The 16189-nt window shown below is 46.1% G+C and overlaps 1 protein-coding gene across 1 annotated transcript in view; it reads right to left on the bottom strand.

Annotated features, from left to right (window-relative positions):
• Positions 1-16189, bottom strand: part of atp2a3 (ATPase sarcoplasmic/endoplasmic reticulum Ca2+ transporting 3) — a 145192-nt gene that overhangs the window by 97708 nt on the left and 31295 nt on the right. Inside the window, exons 3-4 of the mRNA XM_043718819.1 lie at positions 15761-15862; positions 12499-12637 (exon numbers count right to left, since the gene is read on the bottom strand). Of these exons, the coding sequence (XP_043574754.1) occupies positions 12499-12586 (88 nt within the window). The 5' untranslated portion in view covers positions 12587-12637; positions 15761-15862. The remainder of the gene's footprint in view (positions 1-12498; positions 12638-15760; positions 15863-16189) is intronic.

The following is a 16189-nucleotide window of genomic DNA, read 5'->3' as shown; positions in this document are numbered from 1 at the left end:
TAGCCATTTCGCTTATAGTTCAAACTTTGGCATTGGCATAAGCAACCCATCTCTGCCCCCTTGCCACAATACACACGTGGGGAGCAAAACATTTTAGCGCAAGTCCACTTCCAAAGAATGCTAGCAAATCTATTTCAAATTCCAAGGATTAGCAAGCATCGCAGAGGAAACGGGAACAGAGACTTTGTACAAAAAACACACCTGACCTGGCGGTGTTAATCTTCCCTTAGTACCCTGCCCATCCAAAGTAGTGTCTGAGGCAGCCAGGGCACATTGGAGCCTACAGGCAGACCTGCAGCCCTGCACAACAGACATGGCTGACTAAGAGATAGTGCCACTGTTACCAGCTGCTCTTTTGGAACAGTTCACAGGTGATTAACCAGTTAGGTCAGGATGTGAAAATGCAGCTTTCCAGTCCATCGAGCCCCGGGATGGGATGGGATGGAAACTCAACAGCTCTTTATTGCTGACCTGAGACAGTGCGGAAGAAGATTTTTTTGTTCTTCAGTGTGGAATTCCCAATCAGAAAAGTGTGAATTTTAGTCTCTGGAATGTTTGAAAGGAGTCCATTGTTCATTTCAAGAAATTAGCTTCCAGGAATGTGAGGCAAGAGTTTACTTTCCATAAATTGAGGGATTATTATCCCTCAAAGACCACAAATGCTTAGTCCACATAGACAAGCAGCAATGTGGTATCCTCAGAGGTTAAAAAAGGGATAAAATCAAACCTCCATTCTCCACCACCAGTGTTATATTCTCAGATTGTTCCTTTCAACCTCCGCTTTATCTGCCTTCCTGAATTATAACAGAACCAGTAACTGTTCTGCACACTCACCAGAAAGCCTGATATCCACAGAGGGTTCGAGACCTGACTTCGAGAATTGTCCTTCAGCCAAACTAACTGGTTTCTAACAACAAGCCCTACTGTTTTAATACTTCAAAGGCGCTATGTAAATGCAAAGCAGAAATATGCCAAGACTACACAGCCAATTCATAGAAGCAGATTAATCAAGTAGCCTCCAGACCTTCCACAGTGAAAGGCAACACTAAGACAGTTCCTCTTACAGATCACCTACAACATGACCTGATGTAAGTAGTTGTGTCTTAACTCCCCACCTCTGGCATGTTACATCTACATACCTCACAGCAACAGTGTGAGGGGAGAATTGAGAAGGGGTGAGGGAGCGATAAAAGCTACAGCAAAAGCCAAGACTTGCATTCCAAGTGCCTTGGCTCAATCAAATCATTGCCTCCTGAGGCAAAGGAACTGTTCGCCAACTTGCTTAACCCCATGCCACCCATAATGCCCAATCCCTGTGCCAAATGCATGAATATTTATTTTCCCTGTTTACCTCAATGGAAACTTGTTCTAACATCACAAGGATCCCTTATGCAAGTCATCTGCTGTCTATCACGGAAGCTTAAATGCTTCAAACTTGTTTGTCAAATTCTAAATCAGACATTGTTCTGTTAAAGCTGGTCAGCAGACCACTCCGTCACTCACTAATGATCAGAACCTGACTGATGCCAACATCCTATTCCCTTGTTCCACACTGGGATGGAATTTCCACATGGGAAACAAATGGTGGCTGTGAGAGAATGCCATTTGTTTTTTGTGGAACAGTGTACAGAGAATCCCAGGGCAGGCTCTGAGCCCAAACCTCCTGATGCCTGGCCATAAGTCATTTTTCATGGTGCAGCCCACGACAAGCTGTGGTGGTCCAGCCCAGGATACTGGCAGGGCAGTAGGAAACATGTGTGGGACGTCTGTGCAATGTATGCAGCCACAGGGGAACTGACTGCAGTGCTGCCTGGGAACGGCGTACAAACCAGTGCAGTTTCCAAGCAAGTCTCAAGCTGGGGTTTGCCCAGATCTGAAGATTGGGTGGCTGCAGTGGGCGGGGACACCAAGCGAGAGGGAGTCGACCAGCCAGTTTGAGCAGGAATGCTACCCCACCCCCCCACGCTGCCCTTGGCTTTAATACTACATCAATGCTGACCTATTTACTCTGCAGAGGGACAAAATCGCACTGCCACTGTGGTTTCGCAGTCACATTCCAGATCAGCTGCTGGCCTACAAATATTCCTGCGGTCACTGGGGGGAGAAGCCTGCCAAAACCTAACCAGACTGCTGGAATATGTCCAACTCTGCAACAGTTCCATGTCAACAGCACAGACAGGAACGGTGGGTAGACATTGTTAGGTCCCCAACACCACCAACTGGTTTCTGGCCTTCAACGTACAGCGCAGCAGCTCCGAGGGCAACCAGAGAGTGGAGCTATTGGCTGCTGTAAACGTGCTTGGGTAGCAGCAACACATTAACATGGGGCAGCCCAAGGCATGGCTGGCAAACCTGGGTCAACACAACTAAAGGTATACAGCATCATCCCAGACATCCCAGAGCACAGAAAGGTAGCAAAGTGCTTCTGAAATGTCGTTCCTGAGGTAATGAAGGAAACATAGAACTAACGTGTGCACAGCAAGCTCCCACAATGACCAGATAATCAGTGTCAGTGATGCTGATTTGGAGGAGGGGTGGGTGTGTGTGTGTCTCTGTGTGTGGGAGATAATAATTAGTTAGGGTAGCAGGAAAGATTCCTTTTTTTTTGACACTGACTTTTTTCTACATGCACCAAATAGGATTGGGGTGGGGCCTCAATTGTAGCCCCCCTGAGAAAGGCAGCTCCTCTGACAGTGTTAGGCTCTGTTTGTACCGCACTGCAGTGACAGCTTAGACTTTGCTCCCCTCTTATAGACCAGGGGGAGACTGAATCCACAAACCTGTGATTCAGGGGTGAGAGTGATACTCGCTAAGCCACCTCATGAATGTACAAAATTGTAAGCGAGCCAGTCATGCACGGCATGGGATTCTAGATTAAATAGCAGTCATTCTACCTGAAGAGAACACTCCCGGAAATCCACTCATTCTTGGTGATTCAGTGGAGTGGAATTTACCAAGCAGCTTGTGTTTCAGCACTGGGCGTCCCCGGAGTACTGCCCTGAGGTAAACCACACAAAGGTGTGCACAGAAGCCGCTGGGTGGAATCAGATTTCTTTGCAGGAGAATCTTGCATTGTTATAAACGGTCTGGCAATCAAATACACTCAACCACAATCAAACATGGAGGACAAAAATACACCAACAGCCAGAAAAAGGTCAAGGTGCAAAGTGAATAAGAATGACAGATTAACAATGGAAATCGAGGAGCATGGAGGAAACAGTAAGTGGATGGAGTTTTAAAAGGTCCAACATTAAAATCATTAAAAATGAGCCCACAGGTGCACAAAGTGATTAAAACCACAATGGGGTCACTGGATAACAATCAGGAGTAGGAAAGTCTGGCGAATTTTCCTTCCTAAACTCATTCAGGGAATTAATATAATTGCTTGGGTGTGACATTTACAGAGCCTGCTCCAAGCCTCCACACTGTTTAGCATTTTCCCTGTTGTTACGGAAACATAACTGCTTATTGCAGTAACCTGCCGATGCTGTTCCTTAGAGTCAAAGTTAACAATCACACAATACCAGGTTATTGTCTAACAGGTTTAATTAGAAATGCAAGCTTTCGGAGTGCTGCTCCTTCATCAGGTAGCTAGTGGAGTAGAATCATAGGACACAGAATTTATAGCAAAAGGTATTGCATTAGTGTATGACACCACGATCATTTGCTTAAGTTGTGTCCCATGATCCTACTCCATTAGCTGAAGGAGCAGCGCTCTAAAAGCTAATGCTTCCAAATAAACCTGTTGGACTATAACCTGGTGTTGTGGGATTTTTATGCCTCGGAACACTTCAACCCCAGGGCATCAACGTGGACTTCACTAGTTTCCTTATTTCCTCTTCACCAACCCCACCTCACCCCAGCTCCAAACTTCCAGCTCAGCACCACCCTCATGACCTGTCCTACCTGCCTATCTTCCTTCCCACCTATCTGCTCCAACCTCCTCTCTGACCTATCACCTCCATCCCCACCCCCATTCACCTATTGTACTCTTTGCTACCTTCTCCCCAGCCCCACACCCCTCCCATTTATCTCACCACCCTGGAGGCTTCCTGCCTCTATTCCTGATGAAGGGCTTTTGCCCGAAAAGTCAATTTCCCTGCTCCTCGGATGCTGCCTGACCTGCTGTGCTTTTCCAGCACCACTCTAATCTAGACTCTGGTTTCCAGCATCTACAGTCCTCACTTTTGCCTAGTTGATTTTTAACTTTGTCCACCCCAGTCCAACACCAGCACCTCCACACATCTCGGAGATAAAAACAGCCTACTTTCATTGCTAGCTCCATTTTTAAATGCCAATTTTATTTACAAATACCCCAGCTATGGTGTTACCCAAACTGCCAAGTCCTGTTGGTTTCTGATCTGTGGCATCAGCACACTGCTCACTAAAACTGGACTGAATCCAGAACCCGGAAATATCTGGGTAGTGCAGGCAACCATGTCTCCATCTTGCTTCAGTCAGAAAGATGCAGGCTCCAAGTCCCCCTTGATATTTAATTACACAATCGACACAAAATCATGCTCCCAGTGCCAGACTGAGGGAGTGCTCCATTGGTAAATGACCTCTCTTTTGGATGACAAGATAAGCCAAACTCTAATCAATCCATTTGTGCTACTCCCCAACGAACTACAGGGGCAATCTCAGAGTCATCGAGATGTACAGCACGGAAACAGATCCTGTGGGCCAACTCATTCATGCCAACCAGGTATCCTAAATTAATCCAGTCCCATTTGCCAGCATTTGGCCCATATCCCTCTAAACCCTTCCAATTCATATACCCATCCAAATGCTTTTTAAATTTTGTAAATGCCAGCCTGCGCCACTTCCTCTGGCAGCTCATTCCATACACGCACCACCGTCTGCGTGAAAAAGTTGCCCCTTAGGTCCCTTTTAAAACTTCCCCGCCCCTCACCCTAAACCTATGCCCTCTAGTTCTGGACTCCCTCACCCCAGGGAAAAGACTTTGTCTACTTACCCTATCCATGGCCCTCATGATTTTAAGGTCTTTAAAGTCACCCCTCAGCCTCCGACGCTCCAGGGAAAACAGCCCCAGCCTATTCAGCCTCTCCCTATAGTTCAAATCCTCCTACCCTGACATCCTTGAAAGGGTTCAGAAAAGATTTACAAGTTTCACAACATTTTTCCGATAGGAAGGAGACCAGAATTGCACACAATATTCCAACAGTGGCCTAACCATTGTCCTGTACAGCCGCAACATGACCTCCCAACTCCTGTACTCACTATTCTGACCAATAAAGGAAAGCATACCAAACGCCTTCTTCACTATCCTGTCTACCTGCGACTCCACTTTCAAGGAGCTATGAATTCCAAGGTCTCTTTGTTCAGCAACACTCCCTAGGACCTTACCATTAAGTGTATAAGTCTTGCTAAGATTTGCTTTGCCAAAATGCAGCACCTCGCATTTATCTGAATTAAACACCATCTGCCACTTCTGAGCCCATTGGCCCAGATTCTGTTGTAATCTGAGGTAACCCTCTTCACTGTCCACTACACCTCCAATTTTGGTGTCATCTGCAAACTTACTAACTGTACCTCTTATGCTCACATCCAAATTATTTATATAAAAATGATGAAAAGTAGTGGACCCAGCACCGATCCTTGTGGCACTCCACTGGTCACAGGCCTCCAGTCTGAAAAACAACCCTCCATCACCACCCTCTGTCTTCAACCATTGAGCCAGTTCTGTATCCAAATGGCTAGTTCTCCCTGTATTCTATATTCTGCCAGCCTTCAGACTATATCAAGGAAACAAGTTGCCTGGACATTTTTCTCACCATGGATTGTGGGATATTGCTGTGCATACATGGGCTGCTATCATTTTCTAACATTTTAATCGCAACTGCACTTTAAGAAAGTACACTGTTGGCCCTGAAATGCCTGGTAACCTCCTGGGGTTACTGGAAGATGCTACATCAGTGCAAATTTGGTCTTTTTTTTAAAAAACATAATGTTTGTTAACAGCACACACTGTTGCACTTGGAGAGTTTTTGTTATCTTCGATCAACACAATCTGAAAAAGGTGCTAGCGACATGGCCGGGTTGGACCGAAGGGGTCTGTTTCTGTGCTGTACATCTCTGTGACTCTGACAGAAACCTACCAACAATGCCCTGGTTCCCATGACACGATGTAACTGGGCAGAATGGGTGTGGTTGAGGCATGTGGGCCCAGCACAAAAACCGGTGGGTTGTCTGACTTGGAAGCTTCTAATTATGATGGGACACCCCAGGGGGAATGCACTGTCAGTTCATCGAACTATGTTGGGAAGGATTCCCTATCGGGTTTTGCTTTGAAGATCCTCATTGGGTAACAGCTACCTCAGTCCCAAGAGCTCACTGTCATCCCAGCAGAGTGCTATTCCCCGATTCTGCTGTATCTGTGCTGTGCAGTCACTCACGATTACATAAGCACTGGAGACATCCTGAAGGTGGTGTTCAAAATGCAAGAGAAATTTTTCCCATCGACTGTCAAACATAAACTTCTGTTTTCCGAGCAGCTTCCATACCCTTGGGAATTTTGCTACAGTGACATTACAAACTGTTCTGTGAAAAGCACAAAAACAGAATGCATTCCATCCACAAGACTTTGAGAGAGATATTCAATGTAAATACATTGTTCTGACTTTTTGTAGCTTTAAAACAGGCTTGATACAGGGATGGTATCTTCAAGCCGTAGACTTGATTGTTTTGTTTGAGGGTTAACAGTGGGAGCACACCTCAGGCCATGATTCAATGGACAGCACCTCACTCCAACTCAGAACGTTAATGCTTCAAGTCACACTCAGAGCGCAAAACGCAAGACAATACTCCCGTGCAGTACCGAGGGTGTGCTATACACTACGTAGGACAAACAGGAAGAAAGTTAGCCACCAGGATACACGAACGCCAGCTAGCCACAAAATGACACGACCCTCTCTCCCTTGTAGCCCTACACACGGAAGAAAAAAACCATTTCTACTGGGACAACACGTCTATCCTGGGACAGGCTAAGCAGAGACATGCCAGAGAATTCCTAGAGGCCTGGCACTCCAACCACAACGCCATAAACAAACACACAGATCTCGACACCATCCATCAACCCCTCAGAAAGCGAATAGGAAATGACATCACCACAAACCCCAGGAACCCCATCCAGGACAAACATATAAATAGAAAGCAGGAGACAACAGCTTCGCTTCACTTGGAGGTCGCTGATGATGTTACCTAGCCCAGGTAATGAAACATCTGGATATCAAACCTACAGCTCAGTGAGCAAAGCTACACCCTAAACCTTAACCTGAGCTACAAACCTTGGTGTGCTATATTGTTGGAGGTGCTCTCTTGAACAGGTGAGATGTTAACCTAAGGCCCTGCCTGCCCCTTCGAAGGCTGGGAATGATCCTGGCACACTGCTTTGAAGATGGGCAGGATAGTCACCCTGGTGTCCTGGAAAATATTTATCCCAAAATATCATGAAAACAGATGATCTGGATCATCATCGCATGGCTATTTTGTGGGAGCTTGCTGTGTTTCCTACAAGACAACACTGACTGCATTTAGAAGTACCACGTTGGCTCTAAAGTGCTACAAGATGCCTGGTGATTGAAGGAGGCTCAATCGAACTAAATGCTAGCCTTTTTTTGGGTTTGACGTTCTCAGCATATGGCTGCTCTATATTCAATTAGCAGAAGGTTCGTCGAGGTTCATTGGCACATTGTCACATTCCTGTGAAAAAAAAACACTTCTTTTTTTAAAAAACGCAGCAGTGAGTAGTTAGGATCTGGGATGTGCTGTTTGACAGGGTGGTGTGGAGTCGGTGAAAGGAGATTGGGTAACTAACGAGACAGAGGGAGAGAATTTGTATTGCTATGGGGAGAGGTGGGTGTGGGACTGCAGAGGGACTGCCAGAGCCCCTTCCTGTGTTTGAGAGTCCTCCCTTCCAATAGCCAAGGACACACAACAATAGCAAGAATGACCCTGACGCTGACAATTGAAGATGAGTTGGATTGAAGGCACTGTTTCCACGCTGTTATCTGGCTCTATGACAGACAGGACAAGGAGAATCAAGGATGGAGTTTTGATGCAGTGTGGCAGGGGCCCTAGGTCAGGACCTGTGGATACAGCAATGGCTGATAGGCACAGTTTACTCTGTTCTGCAGTACTCCTTACTATCTGGGGGCCAGTTAGTGCTGTTGGCTGGATTTGCGATGCAGCATGACACCAATTCCCGTACTGCCCGAGGTTACCACGAAGGACTGTCCTCCTCACCTTCTCTCCTCACCTGACCTTCAGGTTAAACCACCACCAGTCATCTCTCTGTAATGAGAGAGAGCTGCCCTATCAACTGGGAGGACTATGGCAACTCTACCCTTATTCCTTACAGCAGCACCAAATTGAGTCAAACGTGGGCTTGGAGGTTGGCAGCCTGTCCCACCGAAAGCCGCAGGAAGGTTTGGTGATGACCTTTCACCCACTTAGGCCATTGGTCAAAAGAATGCATTTGAGAGACACCTCTCCTTTCCAGAGCAACTCCCTGTTAGAATCACAATCACACACAAAACAAAACCCCTTTCGCTTCACAAGTCGCTGTTTTGGGAGACGGCATACACATTACAAAACAAAGGCTATACAGCTACAAACAGGACAGAGTGCGGGAATGAACACTTGGAATGGTTTCAGAAGCACAATGATCATAGAGGGTGCCATAACAGTGAAACAAAAATCCTTTATAAAGAGGGGTGGCTTCAGTAAATATCCCCGTGCTCCTTCCCGTCTCCTCTCCTGCCAAGTTACTAAGTTGTTTACTCCATGGAGTTTGGTTTTCTTTTTATAAAAAAAATCCACTAACTTTTTAATGTATTTCTAATGAAACCTTCAAGGCCGGCATTTCAGCATATCACCCCCCCCCTCATTCCAGACCTCAGAGATCTAGCAACTCAGATCTAAAAATAGTGGATTGTACACAGAAGATATTTTGTCTCCAGCAGTATAGTGGAAATATAAAAGGATTAAAAGATGAACAGGTCTTTCCATGCTACCCGAGGGACTGAGACGCCATCTCATTCAACAGCGACTTTATGATCAGGCTGGCTTTTCATGTTCGCTGCACTTCAGTGGGTATGGGTTGGTGCAGTGGAACCTTATACTAATGAAGAGATCTTATATTCAGCAGCGAGTCAATGCCAATGTCAGGACTGAACGGGACACATATCTTCAGTCAGTGTCTCCGAGTAGCAGGAGGGAGGGAAATTCCCTACAGAGGCAGCACGATGGCTGAATGGTTAGCACTGCTACTGAACACAGTGCCACGGGCCTGGGTTCTATTCCCGCCTCGGGAGACAGTCTGTGTAGAGATTGCACATTTTCCCCAGAGTTCCCTCCCTCAGACCGAAGGTGTGCAGGTTAGGTGAGTTGGGCATGCTAACTTTCCCATATCCCTGGGCACTATGCAGGCTAGGTGGGTTAGCCATGGGAAATACAGGGATAGGTTGGGTGGTGGTGGTGGGGTGGTTCCGAGGGTTAATGTGGACTCGATGGGCCGAATGGCCTGTTTCCACACTGAAGGGATTCTTACGGTGAAAGCTCCTGCTGCTCTGAGGAATGAGAGAGGGGAGATGAGGGTGGCCAGTGTCAATCCTTGGTTGTAAAACACAAAAAATTGAGGACAAGATTGAAATTAGGGTGGACGCACTACGGCGGAGCAAAGATCAAACGATGGTCCCCTCCAGTCAGTCTGAACAAACAGGGAATCAGACAGATCAGACCACGTGGGACAAATGAGCATGACCATTGCTCCAACGCCTTCACACACCCAAATTAATTCAAAGATTCCTCCTCTGAAGAAATGAAAACAAAACCTTGGCATTTTAAAGCCCTTGACCGTCCAGAGAGCCATCGTCGCCCCAACCTTCCCTCCAGCTGACAGGACCATTTCGCAAATGCCACACAGCTCAGAGCAGTGTTGACTCGTTGGGATGATAAATACAAAGAGGGAAAACATTCCTGTAATCACAACTTTGAAACTGCAGAGACAATGTCATACTTCAAAACCATGATGTTATTTTATAAAAGCCTTGAGTGAAATTTCCAATTAACTTTAATACCTATTCTGTGAATCAACAGTTTAGCATTCTCTATAATTAGTGATCTGTGGCAATATAATTATGGGATTGATTACATCTAACATTCAGTCAATTTTCCCCACATTATAACACAATTACCATGAACAAGAAAACAACAAAACAGAAGGAGAAAAGCCCTAACTATACACATCAATCACAGGCTTAACTTACACTAGTTACACAGAGACTTTACCACGACACGGGGTCATGTGGTGCAGTGGTAGAGTCCCTACATCTGGCTCAGAAGTCTGGGTTCAAGTTCAAGTTGCCCCAGGCATGTCAGATGGGTCCAAAGTTCCCCTCAATAACCCCAACTCCACCAGCTGCACTGGAGGCTTCATTCCAATACAAACACACCCCTGAACTATGCCAATTACAATATCAGTCACAGCACCAATGGTAAATCAATGCAATCCTGCATCAGTTCGACTAGTATCACTCACAAACATACAGTTGCATTGGATGTAGGTTTGCTCGCTGAGCCGATGGTACATCTACACCCCCCTGAGAAAAGGAACCAGAAGTGACTTCACCCAAAGAAATGACATCACCAACCCAAAGATACCCAAACACATAAATAAAAAACAGGAATTTTCAGCATTGCTTTGCATGAGGTCCACTGAAGATGTTACCTAGTAAGGTAACGAAACGTCTGGAAATGAACCTTCCAGCTCAGCGAGCAAACCTACATCCAAAACCTCAACCTGAGCTATAAATCTTCTCAAAACTCGCTAATACAGTTACACGAGTAAAATCCCAACCCTTTGAATAGCTCCCAATATTTGGGCACAGAAGCCAGTTTTGAATTTCCAGAGAAAACATAAGAACTCTGAAGTCGGATCAACAGCACAGACGTGAACTTGGTAGTTTTAATGGAACCTTGGTTTAGGTAGGAGAATGGACTATACTGAAGCTTAGAAAAATGGGGATGAATCTCAGAGAAACCTAGAAAATTCTAACAGGACTAGACAAGGTGAACGCAAGAAGGATGTTCCTGATGACCAGGGAGTCCAGAACCAGGGGTCACAACCATTTGGGTAGGTCATGAAATGAAAAGAAATCCCTTCACCCAGAGAGTGGCACGTTTGTGGAATTCTCTACCAGAGAAAGTGGTTGAGGCCAATACATTGAATGTTTTCAAGTAGTTAAATATAGTTCTTAGAACTAAAGGGATCAAAGCTGGAACAGGTTACACAGTTGAATGCCTACTCCTGTTTGTGTTTCTAATGGTTGGCATCCAAAATAATATCAATCTCAAGGAAGCCCCAAGTGATCTGCTGTGGATGATCCCCACGGAGAGCATCTAATCTGTGCTGGGGGCGGGGGAGGGGGTTACAATGCTAAGTGCCATGAGGGAGGAGGCAGAGGGGAGAGTCCTGCCTAACTGAGCCAGCTGTAGCTCAGTAATAGCACTCTCACCTGTGAATCAGGGGGCAGTATCTTCAAGTGGCACTGCAGAGACAGGACAGGACTACATCTAGACTGACAATCCAGAAAGTGCTGCACTTGCCTTCTCCTCACTTAGGCACTGGGCAGTGCTCCCTTCGGATGGATTTAATAGTTCCCACACATCAGGAAGAGGAGCAAGCGATCGGTATCCTGGTAATTACATGCATTATCCTGATTATCTGACTGTGTGTAAAGTTGCCAGCTGCTTTGGGCAGTGAATGGGCAGCCCGGTTGATGACAAGTGTGGGGGTCCGCAGGATGTAGAATGACATTAACTGCCACGTTTGCCCCTCTAAACCCAATCTCAATGCCCCAGCCCATCTTGACATCCCAGCCTCCACACACCTCCACTCTCCCATAGTGATCCCCAACTAGATGACCACAGCCCTGGACCGACAGCAGGAGTTGCTAGACAGCACATCACAGGACAAGGAGGAAGCATCTTGAAAGGAGCACCTTACATGGTATTTTGACCAAGGGCAGCACGGTGGCTCAGTGGTTAGCACTGCTGCCTCACAGCACCAGGGGACCTGGATTCAAATCCAGCTTCAGGCGACTGTCTGTGGAGAGTTTGCATGTTCTCCTTGTGCTCTGGGTTTTGTCCCAGAGTCCAAAGATGTGCGGGTCGGGTGGATTAGTCATGGTAAATGCAGGGTCACTGGGAGAGATCAGGGCCTTTGCCCTGTCTGCACTGTGCTGCTTCTCTCACTCGAGGTCCACGTGGGCAGTTTGATACATTTGTGTGAAGTACTACAGAAATTGCATTCTGAAATAATATCTTTTAAACTTTCAAGCCACAATGGAATTGCATTAAACATGCACACATTAGTTTCATCCTGTCACAGGGTCTGATGATTGCAACAGGCAGCTGATGCTCGAGACAGACCATTAGCACAAAGGCACCAGGTTGACCACCAAGGGGGTCACTCACCTGCAATTTCCACAATGTCTCCAGGTACAATATCCCGGGCTTTGATTCTCTGTACAGCCTTCCTGTCCATTCGGTAAACCTTACCCATCTCTGGTTCATACTCCTTCAGTGCTTCAATCGCATTCTCCGCATTCCTTTCCTGTAAATTGGGTACAAACAATGAAACTACCCGAGAGTCAAACATGACGTTAACTATACTTAGCAGTGTTGTGCCCAGGGGTATAACATATTGTAAGCATTTATCAACCAGCAGTATACCACAGACCATGTAAGGTCAATGGTGCAACTCCCATGTGAAAATACATGCCTTGCAAGCAAGACATCACTGACCAAGACAGCATCCAGTTCCACAATATCCAACTTAACAGCATGATATTTGTTACCAAACTCAGTTTCTTTTAAAATGGAGTCATTTAAGTAAACCCATCCTGCATTACTCACTCAGAATATAGGCAGGTCTTACAAACCTGAACGAGTAGCTAAACCACTTGTGAGCCAGGTTAAGAATGAGGCATGTTGGCTTGGGGCGGACGTTCCAAAGAGCACCGGCTCGGTTGTTGTGCGTGTGGTCTCCGAGGTGGTCGGGTACAGACACGGGTTCATTTCTCGAGTACGGATTGACGGATCAACACACTCAAGTTGGGACACAATACAATTCAGTGGGTGGTTAGTGACGGCCTGGTGATATGATCTCTAGACAATTAATCCAGACACCCAAGTAATGTTCTAGGGAACTGATCTCACTACAGCAGATGGTAAAATTCAAATTCAATAATAATCTAGAAACACAAGTTTAAATGCTGACCGTGAAATTAACTCATCTTACAGGCTGATGTCTCTTATTTTGCGAAAATTAAAATTACATGTCTCTAAACTCACTATCTAAATATCCCAATTCCACAAACCCCATCCCCTCTACATCACTACTATCAGGAGGTCTGCAAACAACTCCCAAAGGAGGAAGTGATCACTGCAGATGTTGGAGATCAGAGTCGAGAGTGTGGTGCTGGAAAAGCACAGCAGGTCAGGCAGCATCCAAGGAACAGGAGAATCAACGTTTCGGGCAAAAGCCCTTCATCAGGAAATGAGGCTTGTGGGCCCGGGGGAAGACAGCTGGGAATGTGATAGATGAAGGTGGGAGTGATAGGTCAGAGAGGAGGGTGGAGGAGATAGATGGGAAAGACAATGGACAGGTCTGGAGGGCAGTGCCGAGTTGGAGGCTTGGGATTTATCTCTCAGCCCCTCAGCCCATAAGCCCCATTCCTGATGAAGGGATTACGCCCGAAACATCAATTCTCCAAACCAGTTCACTTGGATTTAAACCCCTTTGATGAACTCTTGTAGAGTGTAACCTAGCCAATTTTGCTGATGATATAAAAATAGATTGGAATGCAGGTTGTGATGAGGACACAAGAAATCTGCAAAGGGGGATATAGGTGGCTGGAAAATGGGTTGGACAAAACAAGGCAGATGGGGTTTAATCTAGGAAAGCAGGAGATCATGCACTTTACCTTTTGATTCTGTCTCCACACTATTATCAAAATGAAATGAGACACCAAAATAAAAAGTGCAGCCCAGAGGAATCAGTGAATTCTGGTGCACGACATCACAACAGTTAGCAGCAAGGAACCGAGAAGGCGAATGGAACTTTGGCCTTTATTGCTAGAGTGGTTCAAGTTTGAAAATAAGGAAGCATTGTTGAAACTGTAAAGGATATTGAGGAGGCCATGCCTACAATATTGTGCAGAGTTTTGGTCGCTGTATTTAGGGAAGGTCGTGCAGGCATTGGAGACGGTACAAAATAATTCATTCGGTTGATTTCTGTGATAAAGGAGTTGATTTATTAAAGAACTGTTAAACAGATTAGGCCTTTATCCATTTGAGCTTTAGAATTTGAGGCTTGATCTTCTAGAATGGCAGGGCAGGTTTGAGGGGCTGAATGGACTATCCTTGTTGCTATTTTGTATGTTCTGATGAGATTACATCATTACTCTTCCTTTTCCAATATCCTACTAAAGATCCTATTACCCAGAACGCTTACCTCCCAGTCACAATATATCCACAAAATTGTGCTTTTAATTTCCTTGTTTTTACAAGGAATTTACAGCACAAACAGACCAGGCCATTTAGCCTGATTGATCTACACACTGATAATTCATGTTCCACTTCTCCCCACATTGTCTTCACTTCCTCTCTCATTCGTGTATTATCCAGCTTTCTCTTAAAAGCTACTTTACTCCAACAGCAGGGAGTTCCACATTCAGACTAGTCTGGGATTTTAAAAAAAAAGTTTCACTTGAATTCATTAAAGGATTTATCAGAGACTAATTATATTGAGTATTGAACGGTCTCATTAGAAACATTTACTCTACATCCAGCTCAGTGAATCCATTCAATAATTTGTAAGGGCTCAGTTTACCTGGTGTTCTTTTTTCTAGAGAGACCTCTAGCCTGTCAGTTTTTGCTGTTAGTTAGAACACCTCAACTCTGGTATTGTCCACGTAAATCTTTTTTATTCACATCTTTGACAATGCATGCAAATCTTCTGGAATGTGGAGACCAGAGCCATGCCAAGTGTGATCTAACACCAGGTTACTGAACTCGAAAAGTGAACTCTATTTCTCTCACCACAGACGCTGCTAGACCAGCTGAGTTCCTAAGCACTTTTTGCAGGTAGAGTTGGCTGTCTTTTCAGAATCGGACATTTTTGTTTTAGAATCGTAGAGTTGCTACACAGTGTGGAAGCAGGCTATTCGGCCCATCGAATCCACACTGACCCTCCGCGGAGCTTCCCACCCAGACTCACCCCCTACTCTATTCCTGTAATGCTCCATTTCCCATGGCCAATCCACCTAGCCTGCGGTTTGGACTGTGGGAGGAAACCCACGCAGTCAGGGGGAGAACGTGCAAACTCCACACAGACAGTTGCCCACGAGTTTGAGGCAGCACCACTAACCACTGGGTGGTTTTGGTTGAGGTGAACGGACGGTGAGGGGTATGAGTGAGCCACTGGAGCCAAGGAGTAGTCTCGGGTCTCAGTCCGGACCAACGCTGTGTGGAGGTTGCAGCGATTGTTACCCCTGGCCAGGGTCAGGCTGAGATACAGGAGGACTCCTGCCCTCCATCATTGTCCTCACGATAGCTCGCCCGTGTTTGATTCCTCTCAGGAAGTTCACCAGGCCGACTGCTCTGAGAGAGTCGGGTTTAAAATCGGAATATCCGAGACGAGGAGTAGATTAACGTAGTGCTGTTAAGTTCTTACCTGCCACACACCGACCAGAGCATTCACAATCAGGATCAGAAGGATCACAAAGGGTTCCACAAAGGCAGTGATGGTTTCGGCTTCTTCAAACCATGCCAGGACCTGAAATACAAGACGGACGACTGATGAGCACTGGGAGTTCAACTCGACCAACTTAGCCACGTAACCAGTACAAGTGCAGATTAAACCCGAGGACCCTCTCTAACCAGGTGGAGATTCCAGGTGAAGCTACTCTTCATCACAAAACCAAACCCTCCCTCGGTGTACGTTAAGCTCTGGTTTCACCAGCAGCCCAGCCCTATTTCTCACAAAAGCCTACTGTTCCCCCCAACTCCTCCCCAACCTGCTCCCCACTCCAGAGCTCTCCAATCATCCCGCAACAACCTATTCACCCCTCTATTCCTGCTCCATACAGCAGTTCCACACCCC

The sequence above is a fragment of the Chiloscyllium plagiosum genome, chromosome 28 (assembly GCF_004010195.1).
Source record: "Chiloscyllium plagiosum isolate BGI_BamShark_2017 chromosome 28, ASM401019v2, whole genome shotgun sequence".
NCBI lineage: Eukaryota > Metazoa > Chordata > Chondrichthyes > Orectolobiformes > Hemiscylliidae > Chiloscyllium > Chiloscyllium plagiosum.
This window is presented reverse-complemented; position numbering and strand designations above follow the sequence as displayed.